The following is a 15,756-nucleotide window of genomic DNA, read 5'->3' on the forward strand; positions in this document are numbered from 1 at the left end:
ACAACCCTCCCATCCACTTTCTGAATAATCCTCTCCAAGAAGTTCTGTCACTCAAGCTTTTGGGTCTCACTATCTGCCATGATCTTTCCTGGGAAAACCACATTTCAAATCTGGCCTCCAAAGCCAGTCGCCGACTGGGCATCCTCCGTCGTGCGAAGTCCTTCCTTGGCACACCTGAGCTCCTCACCACATACAAGGCTTTCATCCGCAGCTCAATGGAATACTGCACTCCCCTCTGGGCTGGTGCTCCTGCCTCAGACCTAGCTCGCCTTCACGCTGTTGAAACCAAAGCATTCAGAATCATTGGAATCTCCCGCGATGAAGCTAAATCCAAGGGCCTCTCACTCACTCACCACAGGCAGGTTGGTGGTCTTTCCGTCTTCTACCGACTCCTCTCTGGCCTTGCCCCCCAGCTCTCTCTGGGCTCTGTCCCGCAAATATTCCTACAGGTCGCACAAGATCTGCCTGCAACCCTCTTATGGTTAAACTGCCAAAATCAAGACTCTCTGCTCACTTTCACTCCTTCATGCCTCTTTTCTCCCGCCTCTGGAACAAACTCCATCACTCTCTTCAATCCCACTCCACCCTCCAAGTCTTTAAAACAGCTGTTCACCACCATCTCTTATCTTCCCCCATCCAAAACCTTGATCTTTTCTACCCCCGCTAATTTCACCCCAATTCCACTTTTTTGAAATACCAACTTCTGTCCAGGAAGTCCTTGGTGTCCTTGTGTTTTATACTTCTCCCTCCCCCCCCCCCCCTTCCCATGCCTCCTCCCCCCAGGCCCTCTCCCTTCCACACATCTCCCTGCTCTCGGATGTTGTGTTTGTGTGCTTCCCCTTCTCTCCCCATCTTGTCTTCCGCTCCCTCTTTTTTGGGTATTTTGTTTGTCTGGTTGATTTGTTTGTGAAGTAAATGTTAGCTCTTTCACGAGCAGTATACAAATTTCAGGTGACACCGTCACAATTTCGGTCTTCGAGGCCGGCCGATAGGCACGAGGTTCTCCTGACCACGTGGCCCTTGACTTGGTTTGTCCGCACAATGTGGGCGCTTTCAGGATGAACTTTAGCCAGGGAGCGTTTGGGTGATTTCAGTATACAAAAAAAAAAAAAAAAAAAAAAAAAAATAGACAGCATCATCTATTTAACTGATTTCCCCTATAGCTCATGCTTCCCTCGCCATCCCTTTACACTATGCACACACCCTTTTTTAACAACAAACAAAACTCTCTTCGTCCTCTTTACAGTTCATGGTCACTACTTAAATCTCGGTCCCTATGGTCTCTCTGGATCCCTAACCATTATCCTAGCCTTCCCTTCGCTAGAGTTTTGGTGCCCCCATGGAAGCAACCATTGCTGGCTCCTCCATGGGCCGAACAATGCCATCCCCCTAAACTAATGCTCATGGTTGAACCTTTCAACCACCCCGTCAGATTGTGGTCTTTGGGGCGTTGTTCTGGTTTTCCGAATTGACAGGAGCCTGTACACGTCTTTTAGCAATTGACTTTCAAAATATCATCCCTGGTTGATGTGCAGCTCCTCTGGAATCCTGTGCCGACATACAAATCCTTCCACGAAGTCCTGTGCCACTACCCTGGCTTCTTCGTTTGGGAGGGCATAGGCCTCCGGCCACTTGGTGAAATAGTCCATAACCACGAGGATGTACTTGTTACCTTGGCGGGTGTGGGGTAGCGGTCCCAATATGTCCATAGCCACTCGCTCAAGGGGGGCCCCTACCTGATGTAATTGAAGAGGGGCCCTCATCCTCCGTGCCGGTCCCTTTTTAGCAATACAGGCGTCGCATCTCCGACACCAGTCTTGTATATCGCGCCCCACATTCACCCAATAGAACCTCCGGCTGACCCGAGATGTTGTCTTTGTACTGCCCAAATGGCTGCCAGGGCGGGTACCATGCACTTGCTGTAAGATAGTGGTTTTGAACTGTTCCGGGACGATTACCAGCCAGGAAGTTTCTTCACAGGGAATCTCTACCCACCTGCGATACAAGATGTTGTCTTTCAATTTTCTGGTCTTCCATTGAACCCAGTATGCCTTTGTTCATGCCCCGAGGGGTGTGACCTCTTCCCCACTAGGTCTCTTTCCCAATCAAACCCACTCGTACTCCGGTCCCAGTACGGGATCCAGCCGCTGGGCCGTGCTCCAAGCCAAAGTTCCGAATTCCTCATCAGCGGTTAGTGGCAAGATTGGCCCTCTCACCCGGGCTGCACGGACTACGGGAGCAGGGGTGGGGTCTGCCAATTGTTCCCTGTCCTCGTGTCTCTCGCATAATTTACAGTTTCCCCCAGACAGGGACGCCGAGAGAGTGCATCGGCATTCCCATGGGCCTTTCTGGCCCTATGGGTCACATTGAAATCGTACTGCTGCAACTTTTCCAACCACCTTGCAATTTGGCGCTCGTTTTCCTTGAACCGTACGAACCATTGCAAGGAGGAATGGTCAGTTTGAACCAAAAATTTCCGCCCGTATATGTACATGTGGAAATGGCTCATGGCAGACAGCATAGCCAATAACTCTTTACGAGTCACACAATAATTTTGCTCAGGCCTACTCATGGCCCGACTGTAATACGCGATCACTCCCTCCACGTCCCCTTGTGTCTGAGACAAGACTGCCCCCAATCCCTCCTGGCTTGCAGCCGTGTCCAGGGTAAACGTTCCGTCATCGGTGGCGTAAGCTTGAACGGGTGTGGATGTCAAACACCCCTTCAATGCTAGGAAAGCATCATTTCACTCCCGTGTCCAATTAAACCTCGTCCCCTTCTCCGTAAGCCGGTGAGTGGGCCTGGCTATCTCCGCAAATTTTGTCACAAAGCACCTGTAATAGGAGCAGAGTCCCAAAAAACCCCGTACCTCTGATGTTACGAGGTGCGGGCCGCTCTACTGCGGTAATTTTTCCTGGGTCTGTTTTTACCCCCTCGCGACTTATGACGTGACCTAGATAGGCCACTTCTTTGGCGAACAAAGTGCATATGCCTGGACTCAACTTCAATCCTGCCTGTCTGGGGCACCCAAACACCTGGTCCAAATTAGCTATGGCCTGGGGAAATGTTTTAGCATGTACCAGGACGTCATCCAGGTACACCAGGCATGATTGCCATGGCATGCCACCCGGCACATGCTCCATCAATCGCTCAAAGGTGGCGGGGGCGTTACACAAACCAAACGGCATCACAGTGAACTGATGCAGTCCCTTAACTGTGGAAAATGCCGTTTTCTCCTTCTCTGCCTTATCTATCTCCATCTGCCAATACCCACTCTTAAGGTCCAAGGTTGAGAACCAATTTGAGCCCGCAACGGCATCGAGGGTATCGTCAATTCTAGGCAGGGGGTAGGATTTCTCACGTGTCACGTTGTTTAGTTGGCGATAGTCCACGCAAAACCGCATGGTCCCATCTTTCTTTTTAACCAACACAACCGGTGACATCCAAGGTCTTCCCGAGGACTCAATGATACCTGCACTGAGCATTTTTTCTAACTGCTCAGCAGCTTCCTCCCTCTTTCTCCAAGGGAGCCGTCGGGTGGGCTGACGAATCGGCCGGGCGTCACCGGTGTGGATCTGATGTTGGGCCAACTTGAGGGTCACAAAACCTGGTCCTATGATGGGGGCCGTTACCCCGGTAACCAACTGCAAACTATGATTTTCCAGACGCCGGTTGTTATACCAACCATCTGCACTCGAATCAAGGACCACAGGGCTGATTGTGGCACTTGCTCCTGTGTCCACTACGGCGTCTACCGCAACGCCGGCAATTTTGCATCTAATTGTCAAGCTACCAATGCCAATTTGGCCACAATAAATGACCTGTCGCGTCAATGAGGGCTCTTTACCATCCTCCTTTGCTGAACACGGCCCTGCATGCTCGGCACCTATTGGTTTCCCGGGCCCTAGCGGGGAGTTGGGGGGGGGGGAGGGTGTTTGGCGGAGTTGGTGGTCCCGGGTGCTGGGTTCCGTCCCTGCACAGGGCTCTGCAGTCCCGCGCCCGATGACCTAACGGGCCACAGTTGTAGCACCTCACCTGGTAAGGTGCGTCCCTCCGAAATTCCGAATTACCCCCCCAGTAGGAGTTTGGGTGTTTGGGTATTTGGTCGTGGCCTACCGCGTGCCATTGCCGGAGCCGCCTGCCATGGTCCAGACCCCGCTAATCGCTGGTCCACTAGCCTCCGGACCATGTCCTCCAGGTCCGGGCCCCTTTTAGGGGCGGACCCTCCCAGGGACCCACCACCGGGTATGGGCCCTACTTGCCTCACCACTACTGTGTGGCACTCGACCCCCCCCCCCCCCCCCCCCGGGCCATGGGTCTCTCCACTTCCCAACAGGCCACAGCATCGGCCGCCTGGCTCAGGGTCTGCGGCCGCCACATGGCCAGCTCTTGCCAAAGCTCAGGGTCCGGAAATGGTCTGTACAAAGTTGTCCAGCGACAAGCTTTCTTGGGAGGACGCTGCCATGTCCGCATGCGCTATCCCCACCACGTGGCAAATGTCGTAAACCAATTCCCCAATGGTCTCTTGGGGTTTTTGTTTTCGAACCGCTAGCTGAGTTTTAACAAGCTCGCTCTGTTGTTCCACACCAAATCGATTTATGAGGGCCGAACGGAGGTCTGACAGGGTGATAGCACCCAGGGGAAGAGCAGTCAAGTCCTCAGCCGCCGCGCCACGCAGTGCTGCTACAAGGTGAATCCCCCCTTCATCCGGTCCCCAATCGATAACTCTACACACATGGTCAAACTGGGCCAGATACGCCCGCAAATCGCTCTTGCCGTCGTATGCGCGAGCGACACCGTGCGGGTACCGGGGGTCCGTATCCCGCATGCTGGACCGATGCGGGGCCGAACCCTTCAGGTCCCCACGGGGCACGGGCACCACTCATGGGGGGCTCGCATCACCTATCCGTCCAACTGACCACTACCCCGGTCGGCGTCGATGCCTGAATCTGATTACACCTCACACCCCATTCCGTACTCGCACATACCGGTGCGCACATTCTTTTCACACACTCCGTTCCATTTGTACCCCTCACACTGGGCCCTCCACTAACTCCCGGGTCTGTCCTTGCTCCCAAGCTCATCGAACACCCAATCGCACCACACACATTTCTGAAATCATCGCCACTCACCTCGGGACTTACCTTCTCCCGGCTCTCTTCAAGAACCTGTAACCTTTTAATTTGATTAGCAAGTACTTCATCACCCTTTGAGCACCACCCTTGCATACATTCCATCAATTCCTCCCGCATTTCATTCCCCGTTTCCCCTTGTCTCTTCTTGATATCACTTATTTCACTTTCCACCTCCTCCATTTTTTCATTAACTTCCGCCATTTCCCGATGCGCTCCTGAGATATCCCTCTCTAATGTTAACTTGGTCGTCTCAATTTGCATTTTAATTTCCCTTTCCTTTGTTCCCATCGTCTCTATTATGTCATCTACCCTCTTCGTCAGCTCTTCATGTACCGTTTTACATTCGTTTGTTGTTGCCACAACTTCCTTTTTTAATTCCTTTTGAGCCGCCTTTAGCCCGCCTATGATATCGGTATTCTTACTTACTCGTTTCCTTAGTTCCTGCTGTCCCATCGTCAGTTTCTATACCTCTCGCGTCAGTCCTTCTATTCCCCCGCCCAGTCTGGCCGTGCTCTCCTTCAACTCTCGCTGGACGCGCATCTCACACTGCTTCACCTCGTCACGCACCACCGCGACCTTCTTGCTCATCTTACGCCCTATCGCCTCTCCCATTTTATCCATCCGATCACCCATTTTGTTCATTTCGCAGCTTGATTCTCTACTCATTTTATCCATCCGATCACCCTTTTTTTCATTTCACAGCTTGATTTTTCGCTCATGTTATCCATTTGCACCTCCATGTATGCACTGAATTGTGTCATAAACAAGTCCATATCGAACCGAGCCTGCACCGCGGGTTCAACCAACATCGCCGGCCCCGGGTGGGGGACGAAGCCATTATCCCCACCCACTTCTGCGCCCTCATTAACTCCATGGTCCATCTGCACGTTTAGGTCCTGGGCCATTAATTCATTCTCATATTCACTATTTACACTTTGTACACCCACCAGAACCTGCCCGTCTTGGCCCGCCATCGTCCGAATTTATTTTATTGTTAGCCGCGTCGCAGACGCTGCTAATAGAGTGCCCTCTGCTGTTGTTGTTGTTGTTCTTCTTGTTCTTGTTCTTGCAGAGAAGACAAAACCTCAAAGCTCCACCCATTCTGGGAACCATAGCTCCACCCATTGTGGGAGAGGCTTCATATAAACAAATATCCACCATTTTATTAACTCGCATAGCTTTGAGGCCTGTTTTGTTGGCCCGTGGTGTCTTCCTCTCTCACACAGTTTTATTTCAAATCAAATTCGATATATCATTTCATTTTTCACAGTCGCTAACATAGTTTTAGACTCGGTTGAAAAAAAACGGGAAGAAAATCCGATGGAAGTTGCCCTTTATAGAACGAAATGAATTCTCAAAGGCCTGTAACTTCAAGTCCATTGAGATTTTTTTTTTTTAAATCGCGGCATGGTCAGTCATACACCGCCCGAAATAACAGACGGGAAAATGCCGAGATATATATATTTTGTTTAAATCGCGGCATGGTCAGTCATACACCGCCCGAAATAACAGACGGGAAAATGCCGAGATATATATATTTTGTTTAAATCGCGGCATGGTCAGTCATACACCGCCCGAAATAACAGATGGGAAAATGCCGAGATATATAAAAAATTCGTCCATTTGATGACAATCGTCACGATGAAATATTTAATTTATACGTCGTCACAATAATGTGGAGAGAGGAGCATAGCTTCGTTCACGTGTCGCCACATACGGGAAATTGCCGAGATATATATTTTTTAAATCTCGGCATGGTCAGTCATACACCGCCTGAAATAACAGACGGGAAAATGCCGAGATATATTAAAAATTCGTCCATTTGATGACAATCCTCGCGATGATATATTTAATTTATATGTCGTCACAATAATGTGGAGAGAGGAGCATAGCTTCGTTCACGTGTCGCCACACACGGGAAATTGCCGAGATATATATTTTTTTAATCGCGGCATGGTCAGTCATACACCGCCTGAAATAACAGACGGGAAAATGCCGAGATATATTAAAAATTCGTCGCCACACACGGGAAATTGCCGAGATATATTTTCACTTTGCACAAAAATAACATCAAGTAATCGAATCAATAGGAATGTCCTGTGCCTATAACATCGACGTTATAGGCACAGCTGCATCTAGGCATTGTGTAACATCGACGTGGCTTTTGTTTTAATTAAAACTTTTTGTACTTGTTTTAATTAAATTTCCACTACGCTCGTAATTTGGAGGTACGTGGAACGTACCGCAGGTCCGAATCCTACACTCCTGACACCAATTTTGTTGCGTATCCCGTGTCTGTTGACGTACTAAGGGGAGGGGTTAAGACCCCGTTTCCCCACAGTCACCGAGTCCATGGGCCGTCGACCGCGACGAAGCTCGCGCCCAGCGGGTTGGGGAGCAACTCCAATCGCCAATCCCCCAACCACGGGCCGAAGGGTTATCGACCGTGATCCGAATACCTTCGAGACCACGTGACCGGGTAGACCCAGTATTGAACCCCTCGCGATCCCCACACCTATTTCCAATCAGGCACGCCAAGCGATTCGTGCGGTGTGGGTCGCGGTTTTACACTGCGTGATCTACGGACCTAATCGAGCAGCCAAAATCGGTTTGAACGATGCTGGGTCATTGGGGGAAAAGACGCACACGGGCAGGTCGAGAGGAAATACAATGTACACGTCTTTATTCACAAAAAAAACACAGAAAAAGGGCGAGAAGCAGACTTGTCATAAATTCTTACCTATCTATTCCCAACACAGGCGCCTGGCACACTCGCAGACAGGGGATAAATCACACCGGTTAGACTCATACTGGAAGGACGTGCGGCCGCTGATTTGGGTCTGGGCAGTTCCTGCGCGTGGCGTATGGATCGATCCGGTAGACAGCTCGGAAGAAGATCCAGCTGGGAGGACGGTCAGGTCGGACGACGGCCAGGTCGGAGGACGGCCAGGTCGGAGGACGGCCAGGTCGGAGGACGGCCAGGTCGGAGGACGGCCAGGTCGGAGGAAGATCCAGCTCGGAGGACGGTCAGCTCGGAGGAAGGGCAGCGCGGAAAAACCACCAGCTCTGAGGACGATCCGCACGGAGGAAAAACCAGCTTGGAGGATGACCCAGCACAGAGAAAGAACCAGCTCGGAGGAAGAACCAGCCCGGGCTGAGATCAGTATGGACTTTTATCGGGGGGATGCTCTTCTGCGAGGTTCCATGGCCTACCACTGGTCACTGTTGGTCACGTGCGGTCATTCAGCCCCGCCCTCCTCTGGAAGGTTCCACGGCCTACCATTGGCCGATGTTGGTCACGTGCGGTCGTTCATTCAGCCCCGCCTCCTTCTGGAAGGTTCAACGTGGACCGTGCTCGTCCACCCATGAACCAACGTCTTCTTTCACAATACGAGGGGTTGGAATCCTGCCTAACTCAACGCATATATGCTTTAATTACTACACAATGGAAAGGGAGCTAATCTTTACATTTAATAAGAAATAACGGACTAATGCAGTCTACATGTTGTCGTGTAATTAACTATAGGGGCTCTTTTATTACTCAACCGTAACAATATTATTGGCCTCCGTTGTACTTAGTCCAAAACGGGCTTTTGGATTTGGTCTCATTTGGCCGTCCGTGTGTGCATGCATCCGCAACCATATATAGGAGATGTATGAACCGATTTTGTTCGTACTTGGTAAAAAGACAATACATGATTGTGTACATATACACATTATTTTGTTTTGCGATGCGATCAAAGATGGCCGACTGGCGGCACTTTAGTTGTAAAAAAAACCCCAATGTTGTACCTGTCCTCAACTGTTTCTCGGACATGCATTTACCAATGTTGTTCAAACTTGGCACACAGATAGGGAATGATGGCTGACATATGCATATGGGAGAGAGAGGGAAGTCAAACAACAGTAGGGAACAGGGACATCTGTAAAAGAGAGAGGGGTGGGGTACACAGGATAAACAAGATGGGCACTACAGGGGATTTCAGGAAAGAAAACGGGGAATTTGAAGGAGGTGGGTTTGGCGTGGATTAATAGGGGTAGAAAAGATCAATGCTTTGGATGGGGGAAGATATTGAGATGGTGGTGAACAGCTGTTTTGAAGACCTGAAGGGAGGAGTGGGATTGAAGAGAGTGTGGGAGTTTGTTCCAGAGGTGGGTAAAAAAGAGGAGCGAAAGAGTTTAGGTGAGCAGAGAGTCTTGATTTTGGCAGTTTCACCAGAAGAGGGTTGCTGGCAGATCTTGGGTGTCCTGCAGGAATATTTGGGGGACAGAGCACAGACAGAGCATGGGGTGCCGGAGAGGGTGGAGAGGAGTCGGAAGAATATAGAAAGACAGCTAACGTGCCTGTGGTGAGAGAGTGAAAGGCCCGTCAGAATCACCTTCATCGCGGGAGATATCAATGATCCGAAAAGCCTTGGTTTCTACACTGTGAAGCCGATCTCGGTGTGCGGCAGGTGCACCAGCCCAGAGGGGACAGCAGTATTCCATCAAGCTGCAGATGAAAGCTTTGTATGTGGTGAGTCGCTCAGTTGTGCCAAGTAAGGACTTCGCACGATAGAGGATGCCAAGTCGGCAACTTGCTTTGGAGGCCAGCTTGGAAATTTTGCTTTCCCAGGAAAGATCATGGCAGATAGTGAGACTCAAAAGCTTGAGTGATAGAACTTGTCAAGAAGATTGTTGATAAAGTAAATGGGAGGCAGGTTTTCCAGATTGTCTTTTCGGAGAGGCAAGTTGAAAGTGTGAGATTTGTTGGAATTGAAAGACATGCCTCACGTATTTGACCAGCTTGTAATTGTATTCAGGTCTGCAGAGAGTGAAGAGGCTGCTGCCTGCCGATCTGAGGGTTGAGATATGGAGCGGCAGAGGGCAGTCATCAGCAAAGAGATAAAGGGGATTTTCCAGAGTCGGAAAGATCATTAATGAAGGTTAGACAAACATAATGCCTCCGGCGACTTCGTCTGCGGAGGCATAAAAAGCACATGGCCCAGAACATTACCTCGAGGAACTCCAGCCTGGACAGGAAAAGGAGATGTGAGGATACCATTTTAGAGCCACACGTTGACTACGACAGTAGAGGAAGTCTGCGAGCCATGAGTGGAGATTTCCATGGATACCATAAGAGTTGCTCTCTTTGTGTCTCTAATCTCTGTCTCCAAGGTGGAATTTGGTTTCTATTTGTAGGGCCTGTTTTTTTTTCTGCTGATGGTGTTTTCCCATTACTTTTTCTTAAATGAATAGTGCCGCTGCGAAACACATGACATCGATTTCCTTCAAGGTGGACGATTTTGAAATCATTTTTATAATTGAATGGTTGGTTCACCTCACCAAGATTTTTGTCTGTTTATCGTTTTCTACGCAATTAAGTTTTGGTCTTTCTCTGAGTTTTATCAATTTCATCTATTCTATTTTGTTGGCTAACTCTTGTTCCAGTCTATGCTGCACTTCATCATCTTCACCATCCTCCTCTCCCTCATTCTGCTGCTATCCCTTGTCTTTCTGTCCATCATCTGCCTTTTCCAATCTTTTCCCCTCTGTTTGTGCCTGAGTCACCTGGTCCTTGTCTCTGAACCAGTCTTGCCCCTGTGTGTGTGTGTGTGTGTGTGTGTGTGTGTGTGTGTGTGTGTGTGTGTGTGTGTGTGTGTGTGTGTGTGTGTGTGTGTGTGTGTGTGTGTGTGTGTGCGTGCGCGTGCGTGTTTATGTGTGTGAGCATGCCACTGCCACCGGTCGTGATCTCCACCTCTGGGGGTTCACCCAATTCTATCTGTGGACTTCCCCACTCACCCGAACATGGCACGCCACTGCCACCAGTCACCATTTCCACACACATTTCCACCGTGGCTCAGTGTCAGCATGGTCCTTGACCCCACCGTAGCTTGGTCCCACCCTCAATGGGATGAAGCCGATATTGCTCTCCAAACTGCATGGCCAGGCTGCGTCCCAAACACTGGGCGCATGTGTGCGGCCCTCGGCCTCATCGAAGAGGCCACTGCTGCTGGCATAGACCGCACCACAAACATGTTGAAAGGCGCGGCATGTGCGTGCGCGGCCCTCTTTCCAACCAATGCTGCTGCCCTTATCACGGTTTTCCCTTCCATTGAAGATGTTATTTGGCTTGGTATTCGGCTTCATGTGTTTGACTTTGAGTGCGTTATTTTTTTTCACCCAAGCGGCATTCTGAATGTAAATCTTACTTTGTTTTTGTTTTTTTGTCCACCACCCCTCCATCAAGGTCAGAGACGGGTGACATTAAAATGAGCTCCGTCCGACCGACCGATCATCCGTCTATGTACCTTTGTGTACGCGATATTTCAAAAAGCATTGAACATTTTGCTTTCATATTGCAGATGTCTATTCCTCATGTTATTGTCTAAACCTGATTAGATCACGTCGGTGATTGACTGAATTATGTTGCTATGGCAACCATGTTTGTAACTTGGCTTGTGTGCGTGATACTTCAAAAACCTGCAAGGTTTAGCTTTCATATTACACAGATCTATTCCTCATACCACCTAAAAAGCAGTGTACCTATAGCACCAGCTCCTTGTTCATTCAAATATTGTAAGCACTATTTCACATGTCTTGCAAGTGGAGATGCAGAGTGCTAATTTGTGTGTGTTTGTGTGTTAGCCAGGACATTGGGAATGTGAATCGACAAGGTTTTCCTGATGCACAAGGCTGTTCCCACACAGGTGAAATACTTTATGCTTCATTATTACCAAGCAAACACCTCTTGAGTCTTCAAATTTGAAAAGTTCAGGTTTTCCCATTTATGATTTCTCATCATGTTTGTCACTCATGATTGCTTGAAGTTGTTATTTTTTCCCCAATTTAACAAAAGCTATATAGGCCCGTTAAGTCGAAGTGAAAGTTTTTATAATCTGTCCTCACCAACAATAGTCACTTGCCCATGATGCAAGGCTCAAACCGCTGGGCTGGCATCTTTGCCTGGGAACTTGGTGGGAAAATTATTTCCGAGTTGTTTTTGCTTTTATTTAAGCTAGAAACACCCGCTTCTCTAAGGGGGTCATGTTATTACCTCTGCCACTGAAGGTGGACTAAGCTTCTGTTTTCACTGGGCTGTTTGTCTGTGTGCCTGCGAGCAGGCTATCTCAAAGTTGTGGACGGATTCGAAAAAGTTTAAAGTTGTGAATGGTGGACAGGTTAGGTGTGTGACAAGGACAAATTGATTCAATTTTGGTGAAGATCGAGATCCAGACCCAGATACGAGAATTTTTTAATTCTTCAAGTGATCTTCACCATTGGGAGTTGGGCTAAAAGCGATATGTATGTAGTTATCGATGTAGGTATTACAAAAAGTTATCGATGGATTGAGCCAAATCTTGGTGAATGAGTTGGGTAGGTGACAAGAACAAGCCGATTAGATTTTGGTTAAAAAGGTAGGGATGTAGATCCGGCCTATCGGTGTTGGTGGAATACAAAACGTAAACTGTTCAGCCTGGCAGAGGTTTGCACTTTACTGAGTGCCGTTCTAGTTATCCTTCTTATTATTGTTAATATTATTATAATTAATATTATTTTGTGATAATGTTAATTCGATTCGATGTTAATTCGGGTTCGATTCCTGGTCTGGGCATGTAATTTCCCCCCATATGTCAATTAATTATTTATAATCCTGTTGGTTTATATAAATGATGCCTCAATATTAAAGACAGGACCGTATCATTATTATGCTATTATTATGATTAGGTATCCAATCCTTCCAGAATGGATACCTGTTGTTTATGTTCAGATTTATTATTAGGGATCCAGTCCGAAGATGGGATACCGATTGTTTTTGTTTTGTTTATTATTAGCGATCCAGTCCTTCCAAGATGGGATACCTCTTGTTTTTGTTCAGATTATTAGGGTTCCACATGCCTTTCAGGCTGTGGGACCCGATTGATTTTGTTGTTTATTCTTATTTTTCTTCCGCCGGGATTTTGCAGGTTTATTCCCTTTAAAATTAATTTCCTCTGCATCCGTTGGTCCGATTGACACGACATTTTAATCATAGGAACACCTCATCCTGTCGAGTTTTTTAATGATAATTTTGACATCAAAGGTCACGTGGTACGGGCGCCATCTTGGAAAAACTGAAATACTTTGCACCTCTATGTCTCCGAAACCGTTCCATGGGAAAAAATTGAAACATGGCTCATTGTAAAGTGCTCCCCATGGGGGAATAACATATGTTAATGATGATGTCCTAGTGCTTCAATTATCCCTTTTTGAAGGTGGTCCCCTTTTTGAAGCAATGTTTTACGGCCGAATGCCCTTCCTGCCGCCAACCCTTTTTGTCGCCTTTTTACGACAAACAGGGAATTACCAGTGAACTGGTACTCAATTTGCCGACCTCGGAAGGATGACAGGCTGAGTCAACCCCCCTGGCGTTAATTCAGCGATCGACCGGGATTCGAACCCAGGATCCTAGGATCCTAAGCTGGCACCCTAGCCGCTAGCCCAACACCAGGCTTTGAAGAATAAACCTTTAAAAATTAACTCCTCCAGAATGCCTAAACAGATCGGGTGGAAACTTCACACACATGTTCCCCTTGTCTTGGAGATACCATGGTGTTCCCGAATAATTAATTGGTCGCCATATTGGATTGAATGAAAATCCTAAAAAATATTTGTCTTGAACCACATGGTATCCATCCATTGACGTGAAACTTCAAAATTATGAACTAGTCGTCAAGGGGAATACTTGTTTAAAATTTCAATTTCAATCGGTCGCATGGTCTGGCAGCCAGAATTTTTTGGTCGAAGAAGAAGAAACTCCACATAGTTATCTTCTCCAGCTTCATGAATTTTCAGTATTTCTATTAATTACGTACTATTTGAACTCAGTGGCATCATGTCTATTAATTACGTACTATTGGAATGTACCTTTCAAACCCTTTGGACTGCTGAGCCCCCTTAGACCATTTAATACCCCCAATACCCTGAAGACCACTAAGAGTCCAAAGACCTCGAGGACTCCAAAGACCTAAAAGACCCTGAGGGCCCAACGCACCCCGAGGACCCAAAAGATCCCGAGGACCCAAAAGATCCCAAGGACCCAAAATACCCCGAGGTCTCAAAAGACCCCGAGGACCCCTCATATATATCTATATATTTGAAAATATTTCAAATCTAATTCTGAATTTGGTTTTATAAAGAGGACATGATTGGTCACGTATCTGATCAAAGCGGGGTTGTATCAAAGCGGGGCACATTGGATCCCGGTCATAACTGTCCACAGTTATAAAGTTGTCTGTCGTAGGTGGCCCGTTTAGTTCCTTTAGTTTCATTTTATTGGCAACCGTTGGTCCAATAGACACAATTTTCACCATTGTATGCACCGACTCATGTATATATTTTTTGTCATAATTATGACATGATGGTCATAATTATAACATGTACTGGCACCATCTTGGAAAAAAACAAAAAATGTTGGACCTTTATATCTCTAAAACCACTCTATGGAAAAAAGAAAAGAAACATGGCTCATTGTAAAGAACTCCGCATGGGGAATTTGTGCCGTTAACCATGACATCATTGGTGCCTTCATTATGATGTCATAATTCAACAAGTACAACTGTTTATCCAATCAGTTTAAAATTGATTGAGCATGTTCTACGCAACAGTATTGGAGGAGAATGTAAATCTATGACGTCATAGGTCATGTGGTTCAGCAGCCATATTGGATTGAACATAAAAACTTTAAAAGTCAACGTCTCCAGAACGGCTGACCAGATCGATGCAAAACTTTATGCACAGGATCTACTGGACTTGGGGAACATGTTGAAGGGGGTCTGACCATGACTACTCCTTTTTGTATCGTAATGATGCATAGGGCTGCCGAAGACATTTCCAAGGCTATTGGGCACATTTCTGGACAGGTTGCCATTCCGACAAAGGTACTCGAATGGCTCATCCATCCCAGCAAGGTGGTACTCATTTGCCGATCTCGGAAAGATGACGGGCTGAGTCAACCCACTTGGTGTTAATTCAACTGAATGACAGGGGCCTGAACTCAGGACCCTGAGATCTCAAACCAGCCACCTTAACCATTATGCCAACACCAGGCTTATTGGGGAATATAGGGTATAATTTTTAACCTTCTAGGTCACATAGTCTGGCAGGTATGATTTTATGAAGACTAAACCGAAATCAACTCCTCCAGAATGCCTGGACAGGTCGAGTGGAAACTTTGCACATGTTTTCCAAAGCTTAACCGAAAATACCAGGGTGTTTTCGAATAAAAATCATAGGACACATGGTCTTCTCCAGCCGTGTGACTATGTCTATTAATTACGTAGTCTATTAATTACATACTACTGGAATGTACCATTTGACACTTTAGACTTTTGAGACCCCTTGGACCTTTGAAGACTCTTTAAGACCACCAAGACCTCCAAGATCCCGAAGACACTCAAGACCCAAAAGACCCCGAGGACCCAAAAGACCCCGAGGACCCAAAAGACCCCGAGGACCCCTCATTTTTATTTATTTATCCAATTCCAAATTCAGTTTTATTAAGAGGACGTCATGGGTTGTGTCTGATGAGAAAGCATGGTTGTATCAACTGATTGGATCCCTGTCATTACTGCCCGTAGTTATAAAGTGGCCTATTGTAGGT

General features: G+C 47.6%; 1 protein-coding gene across 2 annotated transcripts in view; it reads left to right on the forward strand.

Moving 5' to 3' along the window:
• The window catches only part of PLK4 (polo like kinase 4), a 229,842-nt gene that overhangs the window by 78,796 nt on the left and 135,290 nt on the right, over nucleotides 1–15,756 (forward strand). For both annotated transcript variants that reach the window (XM_078774357.1, XM_068112343.2), the window contains exon 8: nucleotides 11,763–11,824. In XM_078774357.1, the coding sequence (XP_078630483.1) occupies nucleotides 11,763–11,824 (62 nt within the window). The remainder of the gene's footprint in view (nucleotides 1–11,762; nucleotides 11,825–15,756) is intronic.

This window comes from Myxine glutinosa, chromosome 1 (assembly GCF_964187855.1).
Source record: "Myxine glutinosa chromosome 1, kmMyxGlut1.1, whole genome shotgun sequence".
Lineage (NCBI taxonomy): Eukaryota > Metazoa > Chordata > Myxini > Myxiniformes > Myxinidae > Myxine > Myxine glutinosa.